Source organism: Python bivittatus, unplaced genomic scaffold, assembly GCF_059951505.1.
Source record: "Python bivittatus isolate LINGU-HERP-01145 unplaced genomic scaffold, Pbiv_v1 ctg000010_np1212, whole genome shotgun sequence".
Classification (NCBI taxonomy): domain Eukaryota; kingdom Metazoa; phylum Chordata; class Lepidosauria; order Squamata; family Pythonidae; genus Python; species Python bivittatus.
This window is the reverse complement of record NW_028277029.1, coordinates 2,113,888-2,130,004: the sequence shown is the minus strand read 5'-3', so window position 1 is coordinate 2,130,004 and position 16,117 is coordinate 2,113,888. Positions and strand designations below refer to the sequence as shown.

At 42.0% G+C, this 16,117-nt stretch overlaps 1 protein-coding gene across 2 annotated transcripts in view; it reads right to left on the bottom strand.

Moving 5' to 3' along the window:
• The window catches only part of LRP6 (LDL receptor related protein 6), a 72,763-nt gene that overhangs the window by 20,631 nt on the left and 36,015 nt on the right, over positions 1-16,117 (bottom strand). For both annotated transcript variants that reach the window (XM_088146911.1, XM_088146965.1), the window contains exons 8-11: positions 7,335-7,551; positions 5,326-5,615; positions 4,050-4,276; positions 1,414-1,598 (exon numbers count right to left, since the gene is read on the bottom strand). In XM_088146911.1, coding sequence (XP_088003037.1) covers positions 1,414-1,598; positions 4,050-4,276; positions 5,326-5,615; positions 7,335-7,551 — 919 coding nt within the window. The remainder of the gene's footprint in view (positions 1-1,413; positions 1,599-4,049; positions 4,277-5,325; positions 5,616-7,334; positions 7,552-16,117) is intronic.

Below are 16,117 nucleotides of genomic sequence, written 5' to 3'. Positions count from 1 at the left end.
TTATCTTTTGGCCATCAGCTGAGCCAGAAAAATGTCTTAACTAGTGCGTGCCCAAAAGATATTAGCCTGATAACCGGTGTGCCTGCAGGGAGAAGGCATTTCTTGAGCGGAGCCCAGCAATGGAGAAGGCCTGGATCACTCTGAAGAGTTCAGACACTGGAGTCTGGAGAGAGTCTTCTTGGGGATAGTGTGGCCCCAAACTGTTTTTAAATTTAATTTAATGTAATTTTCGTCCTGGCCCTGCCACTATTCGGAGTGTGGCACCTATCTGAAAAAGGTAATTTTTTTCTGATGATGGAGCTTCATTTCCCACTTCCAGGAGACATTGTACAAGGTTCTATTTTAATCTTTTACTTTTTGTGTATTTTGGAGGAGGCCTACTTGAGTTCATGGACCTTGGTAGTTTAAAGACCTTGTTTGGTAGTTATCAGGTGTTTGTTTTACCCCTTCAACCTCCAATAATAGCACGGTCAAACTGTCCACCTACTTTTTCAGCAGGAGTGCAACCCCATTCAAAACAGGATGAATCTGTTTTTAAGGACAGTCTCCTACTGAGCAACAATTCCTGTCTATTGCCTGGATTTAAGTTCACCTTGCTCTCCTTCATCCAGCCCACGGCTCTACTGCCTTCTGCCAACCACCTCCAAGGAAGCAACTGATTTCCCTGGTGATGGGTGGCAAAGAGCAGTAGAGCTTGATGCTATCAGACCCAGATGGTTCCTCGCTCCAAAGCTTCAGATGACCTTTCCCAGCAACAGCATACAGATGTTGGCCAGTACAGCTGACCAGAGAGGATCCTAAAATGTCAGTTTTAGATAAATAACCAGTTCTTCTTTCTGGGTGAGAACAAAGAAGGAACTTCTCTTCCAAAGCCTGTGTGCCTCGAGTGGAGGGCCAGACAATAATTTTGGGTGAAAATGGAGAACTGGATTTAAGTAGCAGCTCTGCATAATCCTATTAGGGGGACCCTACTCAGATGCGGCCAGAGGTGTGAATTACTGTCCCACAGCAGTTCCACGCAGATGCTGAACAGCATGGAAGACAAGTGTGGTAATAGAAGAGACCTTGGAAGGCTGGAATCACTTTCCAAACCATTAAAAAAATCCCAGCTCATTAAAATGTTAGGGAAGAAGATTTTCAATGTTGCTGAGTTGTCTATGTCTACAATACCAATTTTCAGGCATTTTCCCTCTCTCTCTTCCCCTTCACTTTTAATTGTACTATATAAACTCAGTTGTTATTCCAGAGCATATGGTTAATGGTTGGATAACACTGATATATGAATTTAAATCTGTATTATTATTTATTATTTCCATTAGTACTTTTGTTTATTTTGAAAGCAGACCCACAAATCTATATGATTCTGGCTGAATGAGGAATGTTAGTTGATGCTCCCAGACAAGCAAAACTCACCCAGCATATTTGAAGATTCGATCAGGTTGGTATCCAAGTCAGTCCAGTACAACCTTCTTTTAACATAATCAATTGTCAGACCATTTGCTCGCCCCACGTTTGGCACCAAAGTACTACGTTCACTACCATCCATGGCTGCTCTGTCAATTTTGGGCTTCCCACCCCATTCTGTCCAGTACATGAACCTAAAGACATATCAAATATTCCATGTTTATCTCATAAAGATGCACAAAGAAGCAGAACATATCTGAATGATAACACTCAAACGCATTATTTTGAACAAGATTTCGAAATCATTTCCCTTTGACACCCTAAACTGGAAACTCAAATTTATATTCTTACAGGCATAAAGATCAGTAAGCACCTAACTGTCTCAAACTAACTTAACATTTGCAACGGTAAAATGACAACTCCAACTTCCTTTGATCACAGTTAGGCACCCACCATTTATATTTCCTAAGATGACACATAGAGACGTTGTGGAGTCTTGAACCATTATTGGAAATAAGGATAAGGATAAGGCTGGAAGTTGGTGCTTTAGGACATGTTTTAAAATACCTTTTAAAAAATACATAAATAAAAATACATAAAAATAAAAATCTCTTATTTATTTTAGAGATAAAAATATCTTAAAGATCTCTCTTTAGAAGATAACATGGCGATGGGAGCCTTGCAGGGGCCAAGGACGGTGTCCATGGGCCCAACTCTAAGAACTCTGGAATTTGGATTTCCACCAGGGAGACCTTATCTTCAAATCATGCTTCATCCAAGGTATTATCTGTCTTGGAAATGAATTGATTTCACAAGGCTGTTGCAAGGAAATATTGCTGCCAAAACAACAGGCTGCACTTTCAAGCACAACACACTCAACTGCTTCCTTTCTGAAGCTGTAGCCACTAACTGTAAGTATCTCCACTACGTGTGTGCAACATCGCAGATTTGGAAGCTTGCAAAATGTTAATATACTGAAGTAACTCCATGCAGATACTGATGCACACCAAGCTAAACAGATTTTTAAAAATATATGTATGAATAAGACAAATAGCACAAGGTAAACAATATATATGCTGATCAAGATTTCAAAATGTCCTCCTGCAATTTAACAAGTCTATCAAATGTAGTCTATTATTGTTTATTGTCTTGGGTAATATACGGCACAGTAATAATATGTAATACAACATACACAATATTAATTTGTTGCAACCTCTATCTCTTTCAATGAGTCTTAAGTGAAGTTGGGAAAGAACGATGCGGTAGGTCTACTATCTTAATCGAAGAGCGACTGGTTCACTCAGCCTGATGAATCTTCTTTCTTTTCAACCTCTCTTCTTTCCAAGTATGGGAAATAAGGAAATTTTTTTGGAGGAATGTGGGCAGAGTAAATTGAGATTCCGGAGAAAATTTACATCTGTTCCACCTCCAAAAACCATGTTTGGGAGCTCTGTCTGCTACTCATGGTGGCAGCTTTCCAACGATAGAACTTTCCAAGGGTGGCACCTTTTGGAAAGTTGCACCACTCCATCCACAGGTTGAGATTTCTCTATCATTATTTAGTAATATTCAACTTTCATGCATCTTACAGATAAGATAACATCCGCCCAAACTAGTACTGAGAGCAAAGGATTCTGGAAAAGATAGGCAAGTAATATAGTACTGCAGAATATATTTACATTTTTTACAGGACCAGGCAACGAATAAAACAGAAGCAACTCATTCTCTAAAGTATTTGCTTTCCTACTTGGTAGGAACTCTACAATTTTAAGATGAACCTCTAGCTCTATCTTGATATCTGCAAGGGGAAAAGATGCAAACCGAGCAGCACAAGGTTTTTGTTAAAGGCCTCCCATTTCCTTTTTCATCATTTTGTCTGAAACAAATATATTGATATTTTTACATTATTCCAGACTTACAATTCTGAACAGCAGTTTACATTGTTTTTAAGTACTTAGTAGCTTGGTATCTTCACTATGGGAGGGACTTAATCTTTGTGTGCAGAAAGGGACTTGTGTACAAGGCTATCTCTGTATCTGCTTATTTGTTTAAAACTTTGAATTGTATTTTAAACCACTTTGGTGCACTTGCATTGACTGGCCAATTCAGTGGGCTTTTAGACACATGTGAATATGTCACAAATTTAAATGATAAAACAGCTAAGAAAAATAGCAGACTGAAATGGAAATCCCGATTTTAAAACCCAGTGCATTATTGTATCTTGTTTTTCATCCTGATTTTGTTGTCCTAATGATTCCTTGGAATCAACCCTAGTCTAGGTAAGTTGTTCTTTCAACCAAATAATGGATTGTGTTGGTCTTTTTCTGTATCTGGAATCATCAAAAAGCTTGAGTCCTCCTTTGATTCAGAACTAGGCCAGCATTACATATGAATTAACAATGTTGTAGACGGGATATCTCTACGATAGAAGGCACTTCTGCCAAACACAGGTAGCAGATCACTGTAGAAATACAGACTGGAAATTATTGCCAATACCACTATTTATACCTGTATTTCCACCCAAACTAACTTAAACTAGTAGCTATCTTGCACTACTGTATTGATTTTTCAGAGGTGTTTTTCAGACTTCATAAAATAGTTTAAAAGTTAGTTGCTTAATGTGAAGAATTGAACAAGCAGCTCACCCTTCAGCAGGATCCAGAGCCAGTGCCCGAGGACTGTCAAGATCCTTCCAGACCAGAACTTGGCGATGCTGCCCATCCAACTTTGACACCTCAATACGATTTGTCCCTGTGTCCGCCCAATAGAGGTTCTTCCCTAGCCAATCCACAGCCATGCCTTCTGGATAATCTAACCCAAACTCAACCACATGTTCCAGAGCACTTCCGTTCATGAATGCTCTACTGATGGTCTGCAAGGAAGAGAAAGAGGGTGCATGAAAATTTAGGTCCCAGTGCTACCCACCAGTATATCTGACAAGGGATCCAAACAGACAAAGCAAGGATGCTCCTAGTCCAGTAGTTCTTGATCCGTAGGAGAACCAAGATACTTCCCCTGGGAATACACAGTATAGGGACTCCCCTTTGCTGAGTCTCTAGATGAAAACTGGAGGCTCACTTCAGTCTACATTTAAAAATACTGTTCAATCAGCTTTCAGGACAATGAGCAGGTATCCCCTTACAGTTCTTGCACAGCTCTATTTACAGCCAGCTGGCAACCTGCACACCCTTCTTGGCCCAGTCCAGCCTTCTCCTTCCAGATATCCTAGGACCGCAACTCCCAGAATTCCCCAGACAGCATGGCTTCCACAGTGGCTACGAACTGCAGTCCCAATGTATCTGGGGGTCACCACAGCTAGGTGCAGGAAGGTGTAGTCAGCTAGGGAGGGAGTTTTGCCTTCTAGGGCAGTGTTTCTCAACCTCAACAACTTTAAGCTGTGTGGACTTCAACTCCCAGAATTCCCCAGCCAACAAAGTTAAAGTCAGCAAACCATATCTAGAGGATATGGCTATTTCTGAGATCCCCTCTTTATTGTAGCAGGGAATCCAGATGCATTTTTTGCTCTCTTTGGAATGATACCATCACACACATTAGCCACGTAAAGTAGGCACTGCCCTGTTGAGAAGAGGAGAGAGAAGAGAAGATGCATTAACATCTCCAGCATTTGGACTCTACCTTTTTGCTCTCAGAACAGAGACTTGGGCTGGCTAATCCAACTTGATAAAATGCTCTTGAATCAACTTAGTAAAACATTAGAGAGTGTTTCTCAACCTTAGCAACTTTAAGATGAGTGGACTTCAACTCCCAGAATTCCCCAGCCAGCATGGCTGGCTGGGGGATTCTGGGAGTTGAAGTCTACTCATCTTAAAGTTGCTAAGGTTGAGAAACACCACACTAGAGATATGTCCAAGTACTTCTTTAAGCCAGAAGCCAACCTTGTCGAAACTATGACTGCATTACCTTCAACGAGATGTCTGTCCAATATATGCGATTGTCAGTCACATCAAAATCCAGGGCAGAGGCTTCTTTGACTCCTGTCAGCGGGATAGCAACGTTATTGTTGTTTGTTTCCAGAGAGATTCGCCTGATATCTGCTCGACGGGAAAACAGCAGGAAGGCTTCTGGGACGATGCAGGTCTTCATGTCACTCAGGAGCTCCAGGCCTATGGGGCAGGCACAGCGCAGTCCTTGAGGCCTGTACAAGCAGAGGTGGCTGCAACCCCCATTGGATTCTGCACAAGGGTTTGTACCTAAGGAAGCAGAAGCAAAATCTTTAGCGCTGCTCCACAGGTAACCCAGCTGGTTAGAAAAAATTGCAGCTTTTGCTTTGCGCTTCCTCCAGTACAGATGCTTCCCATCCTCAGGAATGCACCACTTCAAGTTGCAAGTAAGAACTGATGCTCAAAACCACCCCATCACCCCCACCAGATTAAATATATAACACCACCCCACCTTTCTCCAAAGCTGAAAGGATAAAACTGACATAACGGATATGATAGAATTAGAGACAAGCTACTGTTAAGATCCAAAAGGAACATCTTCGTATTTTGTTGTACTGTGTGAAATCCATACTGTTTTGTGTTATGATTTTATGACATTTTATCGACCCTGGAACTGGCTGTTGTTGGCCTCTTTGGGAGTTATGCTGCACGTTACATTACACCATCCAACAAACAAGGGACCAAGATATGAGATAACCTCAGTATGAAATAGCTTGATAAATGGCCAGATATAGACAAAGTTTGATAAGGTGAAACACGGGCAACATCCTGAAACAGACAGAACTGAAGGCATGATAAGCGAAGTCCAAGACCTCTAACCAAGATGACCAAGACCTCCATCCTGGTTGTGACAATCATGAGACAAAATGTTTGGCTGGCTATAGATGAAAATCAATAAGAGGACTTGAACTTAGAGGTGTAGGACTAAGTAGAACCCCAAGAAAATATAAGAGTATGGGACTGAGGCATAAGCCAGAGGGCCTCCACCATTTGCTGTATTGCTGACAAGTGGTCTTCTCAGCTTCCATACCATCTTTGTCTTTCACTGAGTCTGCATTTGAGCTGGCCAGTCAGTTGGGATCTACACCTTGATAACTTCTGGAGGGGCTTTACTGCACAACATTGGACAAAGAGCTTATGTTTCGGTCTCCCTAAACTGCTTTATGTTTATGCTGCTTGGGACTGTATTCCAAAAATATAATTAAGTACAAAAAATAATTTCATTTTGCTCTCCTCTGATTTGTTATCATTACTCACCCCTCAGCCACACAAAATTAACAGAGAGTTTCTGATGTGTGAAGGGATGAGAGAATGAAAGAAGTATGTCTGGAGCTGATAACAGCTTACTTTGCTGACACTTCAGCAACACACTTTTTAGCCAACTAAACTTGACAAGGTTATCTGGTGCTCTAAGCCCAAGAGTGCTAGTAACATCTGTGTGCCTTGTGTTGATGCTCTGGCTGGGAATGAGAATGAACATCTTATCAGATGTCTACAGGCTGGGACAGATGCAAACCAAGAGTCAAACTCAACACTTTTGTAAATGGGTGATCTTTGACTACAAGATGCCTGAGTTGACTTGGCCAACCGGGCTTGTGGGTTGCAACTTGGCTTGCTGGACTGTTCTTCCCAGCAGTTAGCCAGTTCACAAGCACCATACAATTAGCCTACCCAGCAAACTTATGAGGACTTGCTAGGTCACTTTTCCAAGTGGATGTAATGTTGACTAATAAAAAATTCAATTCTAGCTCCTTTAGGATAAAACAGTTAAAGCCCAGGTTCAGTAGAGGGTCCACACCCATGTTGAACAATGCCTATTTTAAACAGTATCTAAAGGGTCTGTTTTGAGAATTTTCAAACTCTCATAAATTCCTTGACATTAAATTCAGGGTACTTAAATGTATGTAAACGTTCACAAAACACTCTCTTTGGTTTACAGGAGAGGAGTCAGATGTTTAAGACGCTCACCAATAATCTGGTGGACATTTGTAGCCTTGAGGCCCATGAGATCAGGCAGCTGGTCAATTATGGTCTCCCTTTCTGCTGTCCGCTTATGAACCCGCTCAATGCTTCGCCTTTGCCAGTCTGTCCAATAAATATAGTCTCCCAGCAGGGTGAAACCGAAGATGTGAGGCAGCTTGTCCTCCACAAGGACTCTTCTGCTGGTTCCATCTGTGTTCATGACCTTCACAAGTACAAATACACACACATACACACACACATACACACAAGATGAGTCCGAATGCTTAAACTCAGCTTCTGCACAATGCAATTGTTATCAGACAATACAGTTCAATAAATCTCAAACTATGCCTCAAAAAATTAAAATGTAAGCTTCTGCATTAACTTTTAGTTCTAACTTCCGTCAAACAGCCTTCTTTGGCAACTTTTCCTTCTGCAAATTCCATTACACCTAATTGGAAACTATTAGACTTCACACCAGACTGTGGCATTAAATCTCAGCTCTGCAGTCAGGAACTAGCTAATAGCAGAAACTTCACAGACTCAGCTTAGCAAGATAAGCTGCGTTACTGAAGACAAGAAAAAGAAGATATCCATAGGCGGAACACTGAAGCCCTATATGTAGGCGTGACTCAGGATTTCAGTCCTAGGTATTTTCCTCCCACCCTTTCGAGGCAATGGACGTTGAGATGTTCTTTTTCCGGTCCTGAACGTGGGAGGCGATTTTAACTGGACACTAGAGGGGACTAAAGATTCTAAGCAGAAGGGAAAAGAATGAGGAAAAGGAAAAAACAAGCCTGTTCTTGATGTCAGTTAATACTGGGACTTATAAAATGACACAAAATGCTGTAACATTGGAAATAGTGAGATCTTTGAAGAACGGGGCCAGAAATTAGTAGCTAGAATACCGTCAGTATGTCTGACGTCTGCTTCTATAGATAGACTATGACCAAAAGATATTAATGAATGACAGATGTGGAACAAACAAAACCTGGATAATGCCTTTTTATTGGATTTACAAAAGAGGCTTGTTAAAGCCTCAAAGAAGCCTATGCAATGTGATAAAGGATTGAAGAGAGATCAAATCCTATGACAATATTTGAATGAACTAAAGATTAAGATTTTCAGAGGTAAAAGAAAGGAATATAAAGTTGGTTTATTCGATCAAGGTTAAAATAAGACATGCTTTTATGAAACTCTGGCAACTTTTTACAGACTTTTTGCTGACAGCAGGATTGAAAAGTAGATGTTTTATGGATTTGCTTATAGATAAGGGATGGGTTATGGGAAGAAGAGGTATCTGTTTGTAACCATATAGGGGGTGAAGAGTTCAATTTGTTTATACTTGTGATGAAAGTTGGAAGTCACTTCTTTATATAGTTTTCTTTTTCTATATTATATTATATTATATTATATTATATTATATTATATTATATTATATTATATTATATTATATTATATTATATTATATTTTCTTTCTTTCTTTCTTTCTTTCTTTCTTTCTTTCTTTCTTTCTTTCTTTCTTTCTTTCTTTCTTTCTTTCTTCCTTCCTTCCTTCCTTCCTTCCTTCCTTCCTTCCTTCCTTCCTTCCTTCCTTCCTTCCTTCCTTTTTTCCTGCAGTTTTTATTCATTTTTTCTCTTCTCTTCCCTTTCCCTAAGTTTAGTTTGTATTAGTTTTTACTACTGTAATCAAAATTCATAATAAAAACTATAATTTAAAAAAAAAGAATCAGGAGAGATGCAAAAATGTGTCTCCAACATAGGTAAAGAAAAATATCGGAATCACAAAATGAGGAAGACTTCTAAAATGGCACCAATTACTAACCTGGAATTATTACAGATTTAAAAGTCTACTGAATTCACAACTATGAATGGTGACTTCCACTACAGCTTGTCGCTTGAGTAACTGCTTCTTCTGGAAAACACTCAGGCCAAAAGGGTCCTAGTTACAGGTTTCCAGAAAGAGGTCAGCTATATTTCAGCTCCTATTAGAGTTCCTACGACTTATTCCAGATGGCAACTGGGCCATCTACTACTCTAGTAGTACTACTGAAGTAGTTAGTCTCTCCTGCCCAATTTTACTCATTTTTTTCAGAAGGAAAAGAATGAAATTCTCTCCACCTCACAAGCTTTTTGTTATGGGATCAGTGGTCCATCAAAACGAGGAAGCAGATCCAGGTGCCTCTTCCTGCTCCCTGGGGGAAAGAGCCACTGCCCTTGGAGGGGAGTGGGGAGCAACTGCTGGAGAGGAGACCCCAAGGGCAGGCTTCAACTCAAGCAGAGGCAGGCCTGCTCTTTTGTCTGGCCCTCTGGGATGGGTTAGGGAGAGAGCCAGTGAGCGTGGAGCAGCGTCCGGTCTGGGACCAAGCATTACAGCCATACCTGGCAGATTTGGTGGGGGGCTGCAACCTGGCTGCTGCAAAGAAAGGAGGACTCCCTTCCTTCCAGAGTGCAGTCTAACCAAGGAAGTCTAGGGGATAGAGATGGTGCACCCTCCAACCAGATGTTCCCGCTCCTCTATCCCAGTTCAGTTGCTTACTAAGACATTTATTATCTATGATTTCCTCTTGGATGAAAGTGCTGACCTGGTATGTTTTACAGAGGCCTGGCTGAGAGGGAAGCAGGAAATCCTTTTCTCCTACTGTTGTCTGCTGAAACCCCCTGCTAACACCAGGTTAAAGGCACAGTCCTTAATTTGCTGGAGTGTTAAAGTGTTGGAGTAAACACAAAGGCAAGGGGCACTTTCAGTAATAAAATAAACACTCCCAAGTCTACGAATGCGGATATTCCTACGCAAATGAAGCTGAACCATAAAATAAAATCAACTCTTAAGGTCAAGAGCAGAACTCTTATTATCCCTGCACATCTCTTAATTTTTAGAATTCATCCACACTGTGCTACTATTTCGCTGTTTCAACAACCCCAAGTGACTTGCCGTTTGTTTGTTTTTTAACTAACAAAAATTATATGGGACACTGGATTACGTGACGCTACGTTGTCAAGAGTTGGCAGCCTGGAAAACCTCAAAACATACGGACGGCAAATGTTTTCAAACTGTAAACACTGCTTGGATTAAAAAAAAAGAAGAAGAATCAAAAGAATCTTCTTAAAATCCGTCGTTTTCCTCCTAGATCTTAACTGGTCAGATGAAACTTCCCCTCCTTGTGTCTTCTGACTCTGCCGAGAGGGATGAAGGCTTAAATTTTGCAACTGATTCTCAGACTACGGAGTCCTTGGTGCTCTCTGAGCCGGGCTGTTTGCTCGCAGACGTTTCATGACCTGACTACGTAACATCATCAGCGCGAGGGAGTGCGGGGCTTGCTGCCTATTTATATACAACTTACGTACAATTTATATATAGTAGCTACTATGTATAAGCTACTATATAAGCTACTGTATATAAGCTACTATAACCCTAACCCTAACCCTGAGCTACAGATATTCTCTTCTATGTGATTCTCAGACTGCATGCAGAACTTAGGGTACTTGTTCAGATTTACATGTACTGGGTTTATAGCCGTATTCCTTATTTAAATATACAAGGGTTTCTGCAGGAGATAAAAGCAGAGTCTTATTCTCCCACCATGCAGAGGCGAAGATGGCCCGCAGGAATGTCCCACTCAAACAGACCTCTTGGTCTACGGAGGCCAACCAGTTCTGCTGTGCTGGCTGGCCTCCATCTTCAGTTGCTATATATAAAAGGGTCTGTCTCTCACCTTGGAAGCATCAATCCTAACAAAAAACGAGAAGGGAGTACTAGTATTTCAAGATGCCTGCCAAGAAAGTAGCACATTTTGTAGGCTACTTCAGCTAAGTGGCTCCACTAGAAGACCAGACGTTACGATCACGCTGCACCACTCTTGCAAGGTGACCAAGTACCTATCAGAGTAAGTCCTTCAGATACAAAGACCCCCTTTTTTAGATGGAAACACAGTTTAAACAAAATAAGTTCACAAGTAGGAAATGTTGATTTACAAAAGGAAATGAGAATAGGCTTCAAGAAACAGCTGCTCGGTCTTATCCTGACTCCTGAGACTGTATTTCATATTCTTTAAATAGAGGTCCTGTCTAGCTAGCAAAATTCCTGGCTCCTCGCAGGGGATTTGAGAAGAAGAGAGAGCCAGGCAATGGAAGAACATTTCCATGCAATTCAGTGCGTTCAGACAGAAAGCCCTACATCGTCAATAGCTTTATGAGGCACGGCAGCTTCTCCAAGAAAAGCAACCCTGAGGTCTGCAGGCAAGAAACTCTTCGAAACTCTAGCCAGTCTCTCTAATGTTTGGGGCTGATTTTAACCACAGTGTGGATGGATTTCACCATCTAAGATGACTCTTAACTACAAGGATAAAAACAACAACAGAAAACATATGTGGCTTCCCACATCACACGCTAGGGTGACCAAGCTCCAGGCACACAGATGTCCTGCTTCAGAAGACGCTGGCAAGCAAAGAAGAGGAGGACAATTTAGATTTGCAGGGCAACCAAAGCCCCGAATGGCTCTTAAAGTCACGCATCTCTTAATGGCCGGGGGGGGGGGGGGATCCCTGCCAGTCAACCTGCAAGTCACAGCACAGTCTTTTTGCTGCTCCTGCACGGGCTTTTTCTGAAACTTTTTTTTCCCCACACCCTCTCATACAACATCCAGACTAACAGGAACTGATGAAGAGTCCCAATAACCAAGAAACTTAAGCAGACAGTATCCTTATGTACCTGCTCCATTTTAGCAGCAGGGACAGCCAGAAGGGGGGGGTCACAGAAGCCAAGATGGCAGCCAAGATGGAAGCCCTGCCCCTTTGTAAGTGGGGTTACCATCTTGACGTTTTTGAGCCTCCCCCCCGCCCCCCGCAGGGCAAGCAACACTTCCTATTTATTTATTTATTTGTTTGTTTCCTGATTTATTTCACGCATAGGCTGCCCAATTCCCAGATGACTCTGGGCGGCTTACAACTGAAAACCAGCTTAACAAAAGAAAATATAACAGACCAGTACAAAAGCAAAACTGACTTCTTCCTCCAGTATTCAAAAAGTTTAGCTTTAAAGGTAAACCAGCACACAGGAAAAACTACTACTAAAAGAGAGTAAACTAGCAGGAAGTTGCTATTACCCAGCGCATGGCACGGAGATTTGGACATACCACTAGGGATGGGAAAGGGTTTCTGACATGCCCTGTTTTGGATGCAAAATGAGCCTTTCCCTTATTTTGGAAGCGTTTCGGCTCGAAGCAGAGTTTCAAAATGCTTCCCAAACAATCAAAACAGCATTTCCTCACTTGGAAGAAGGCATTTTGAATTCCAAACCCAAAATCTTTTGCACGATGTACAACTGTCTCCCCAGAACCCCAAAGAAAGTTATTTGTGCAGTAACAAGTCCAATTTTCTAAGGCTCCACCTGGAGAACCTAAGAAAGGGAATAACTGCTCTCTCCAGACCGATCATTCCCTAAATAAGGAAAAATCTCCCTTAAAAAGTCCCATCCCTCGGAGGCTGAATACTCAAATCCTGGGTCAAGGAGGTGCTTCCATCTCTTGACTGTGGGAGATTTATTTCCAAGTGGATAGAGATCTGGGTTTGGAAAGGATATCTGAACCACAAGGCGACTTACTTCTACAGAGTTGCAGAGGGGTTGTGTGATTTTTGGATACTTGTAATGTAAGTCAGAACTACACGCAGGTTATTTTGGACTGTATTCCATCAGTGTTTTCGAACAGCACACAAAGCGCCAGAGTGCCATGGCATTTATCTGTATGCAAATGGAAAAGTGCCAGAGACGTCCAACAGAATTACAGCCGTCTTCAAAAGAGAAATTTCTCAAAAATGGGGGGACCGAAAACATGGAATCTCTGCAGGAGACCTGAGGTCTGCAACACAAATGTAGTTCAGCAAAAATTCATACTGCCTTGCAGTCGTTCCTAAAACAAGAACCCTTCAAACGATATTATGATTATTAGCTGACTCTGTTCTACTTCAGCCAATCAATGAGGCTACAGCAGCTACTCAAACTTTGCAGAACCCTCCACTCAGTCTTATTTTAAAAGTAAGCTCACGAAGAACCTCTTTTCTTTAATTAGCAACGATCTGCCATTACGAAAGGGCACGGCTTTTCTGAATTCCTGTCCAAGGAATCAGAAGGGAAATCTAATTACAGAGCTTTTGGCCCAGGCAAACTCTCGTTTCCCTAGATTGAAACATACCAAAGTTCAGTCGTGATCACCAACACCCTTATTTGCAATCTCCACGCGGTATCTGCTCTTTCATTTCAGAAATCTCCGCATGAGGGGACCACAGAAACGATTTTAAGTTGGACCTTCTGCTTCTGTGCACTTTAAAGCTTCAAGAAGCTACAGCAAGAGCTCCACAGAAGCGTCAAGGAAATAAAGAAGCCTTTAGATTTTCTCAAGTTTGCCTGATTAAGAAAAGGAACCTAAAGTCTGACCCCCCCCAAAAAAAATGCAAAAAGAAAGAGGAGTTGAAGAATGTACCTCTAAAAAAATTTAAATCGCTACCATCCTCATTTAAATACTGACTGGAGATGTATTTACGTGTGCAGGGCTGCAAGGGAATTGGGTATTGTTTGCATTAATGGTGTGGGGGAAGACAGGGGTTTGCGCAGTGCCTTGTCTGTGTGCATGAGGAGAAGTTGTGTGGACGCAAAGCTACATGAATCCACCTGGTGAAAAACCTTAGAGAGAACAAGGGTGGAAATTAATAGCAACGATCTGAAATAGGTATTGTGAAGGTTAAGTTTGACCTGCCTTTTACCCATAATAGATGGAACTGTTTTGGGATTAGTTTCCCCATTCCAAGATATTTTGAAGTCCTATACGACTTTAATATCCGGCAATTGTCACAGGCATTACTGGTTTCAGAAAATCTTACCACAGAGCGAATGCACTTGCAGGATATTATTAACTTCTGCCTGGAAACAGACCGAAAGTGTTTCTAGAAAGGGCTGAGAAATCTGGGCCTCGGGCACACACGCCGTATCAAAATTCATTAGGATGTTTTGGAACGGTCTGACCAGCCTAGAATTACAGCAATCAGCAAGTTGGGGAGATCCATTTCGTTGGCATTCTTCCTTTATTGCACCAGGGCTGGCCCCTTTCTCTCCTTTCTCCCCCAAGTATACAGGTCTGCCCCCAGTTTGGCCGTTGGTCAACTTCTCTGGCCTCTCACATTTCATTTCTCTTTTAGAAAGCGGTGCGAGGAAAGGAGGAGCAGATCAGCAACTCTAACGCACGATAAAGCCCTGCGTGCCATTTTCACGATTTACGATATGCGCCTCAGAGAGAGGAAACAAAGCCCAAGGTTAGGGCAACATTTTCCCAAAATTCCTGTGCAGGAAAAGGATGAGGAACATGGCACTCAGCCATCCTGAAAGCAAATATAAAGACAGCTCTGGACCTTCTCCTGAGGAGGAGGAGGAGGAGGAGGAGGAGGAGGAGGAGATGATGATGATGATGATGATGATGATGATGATGATATTCCATGCCCTGAAAATGATCAAGTGATGGCTAATGCTTTGGAGGAGGAATATGGCTGCTTCAGAGTCCACCAAAGGTGGTGTTGGGGTGTCTTTTAGCCTCCATAAGTTGACAGAAGAATAAGAAATGGGAAGATCAAAATTAAAACTCGTGGAGACCCAGCTGCGAGTGGGTGCAACACACATCCAATGGGCCCATCAGTGCCGGATGTTTTGAAATGAACCCGCATCTTAAGACTGGTCACGTTGGTGATTTCATGCCCGCCCCACCCCATCCAAGTCCATCTCGGGGCAGAAAATGAGTATGTAATCCCAACCGCTCAAAGCAGATCATGCATTTTTAACCTCCTGGCATGACAGGGGAAAGAATGGAAGCCAGGGAGGAACCGTCTCTGTCGATAAACAGCCAACCAATTCAGCAGACTTTATCAGTGGAGAAAACTGATTGCGATAACGAAGGAAGCCCCGAACCGCAGACTTCCGCCTTCTTCTCCGCCCCTCGGCTGCAGGCTGCCGGCTGCCAGATAAATTGGGGACAAAAGCCTCCTGCTGAGACCCCTGCCAATATCCATTAGTCCTTGCGGGGGGCTTTATCATCTGGGCAACGTGCAACAGCGCAACATGAATCAGCAAGCTTGGAGAAAGAAAAACACGTGGAAGCATGCAGCAGAGGCGGGGGTGGGTGGGGGGTCTAAAATGCAACGTTGGGTTTTGCAAGAGATTTCACTCTTTTCCTGGTTATGCTACTACATTATCACCCGAGAATGAGAAAAACTGCATGAGAAAAACCAGACAGACACACGTGCACGCTTTTCGAACGGGGAGTCTTTTTTAAGAGTTGATGTCATTTTACCCACTCCGAAATGTTTGGGTCTTTGTTCTGTTTGTTATCTGCAAGTTAGAACGGGCATCGCTTCCCGCTGTTTATTTCTTTAAGAACCAAACAACGCAAAACTAACTTTAATATTCCTATTTATCTTCTACCACTTCCCTCCCCACTGATCACAACATCAGCCAAAGAAAGTAAAATAAGAGCAGAAATGTATGCAGTAGATATAAGGCAGGCCCTGTAGGATAAATGAAATAAAAACAGTCGTTTTATTTCTTTGGAAACACAGAAGCAAAACAGAAGGAACATTTTACTTCTTTGCATATACCAAAAATACTCCTGGGCCTGAGGGTTTGCTAATATAATTTAATTTAAAACAGTGGATGCTTCCTCCCCACTATTTTTATTCCAAAAACAGGATATTCCGAAGAATGACCAGAAACAGAATAACCAATTATCTGTCTTTAAAAAAAAAAAAAGA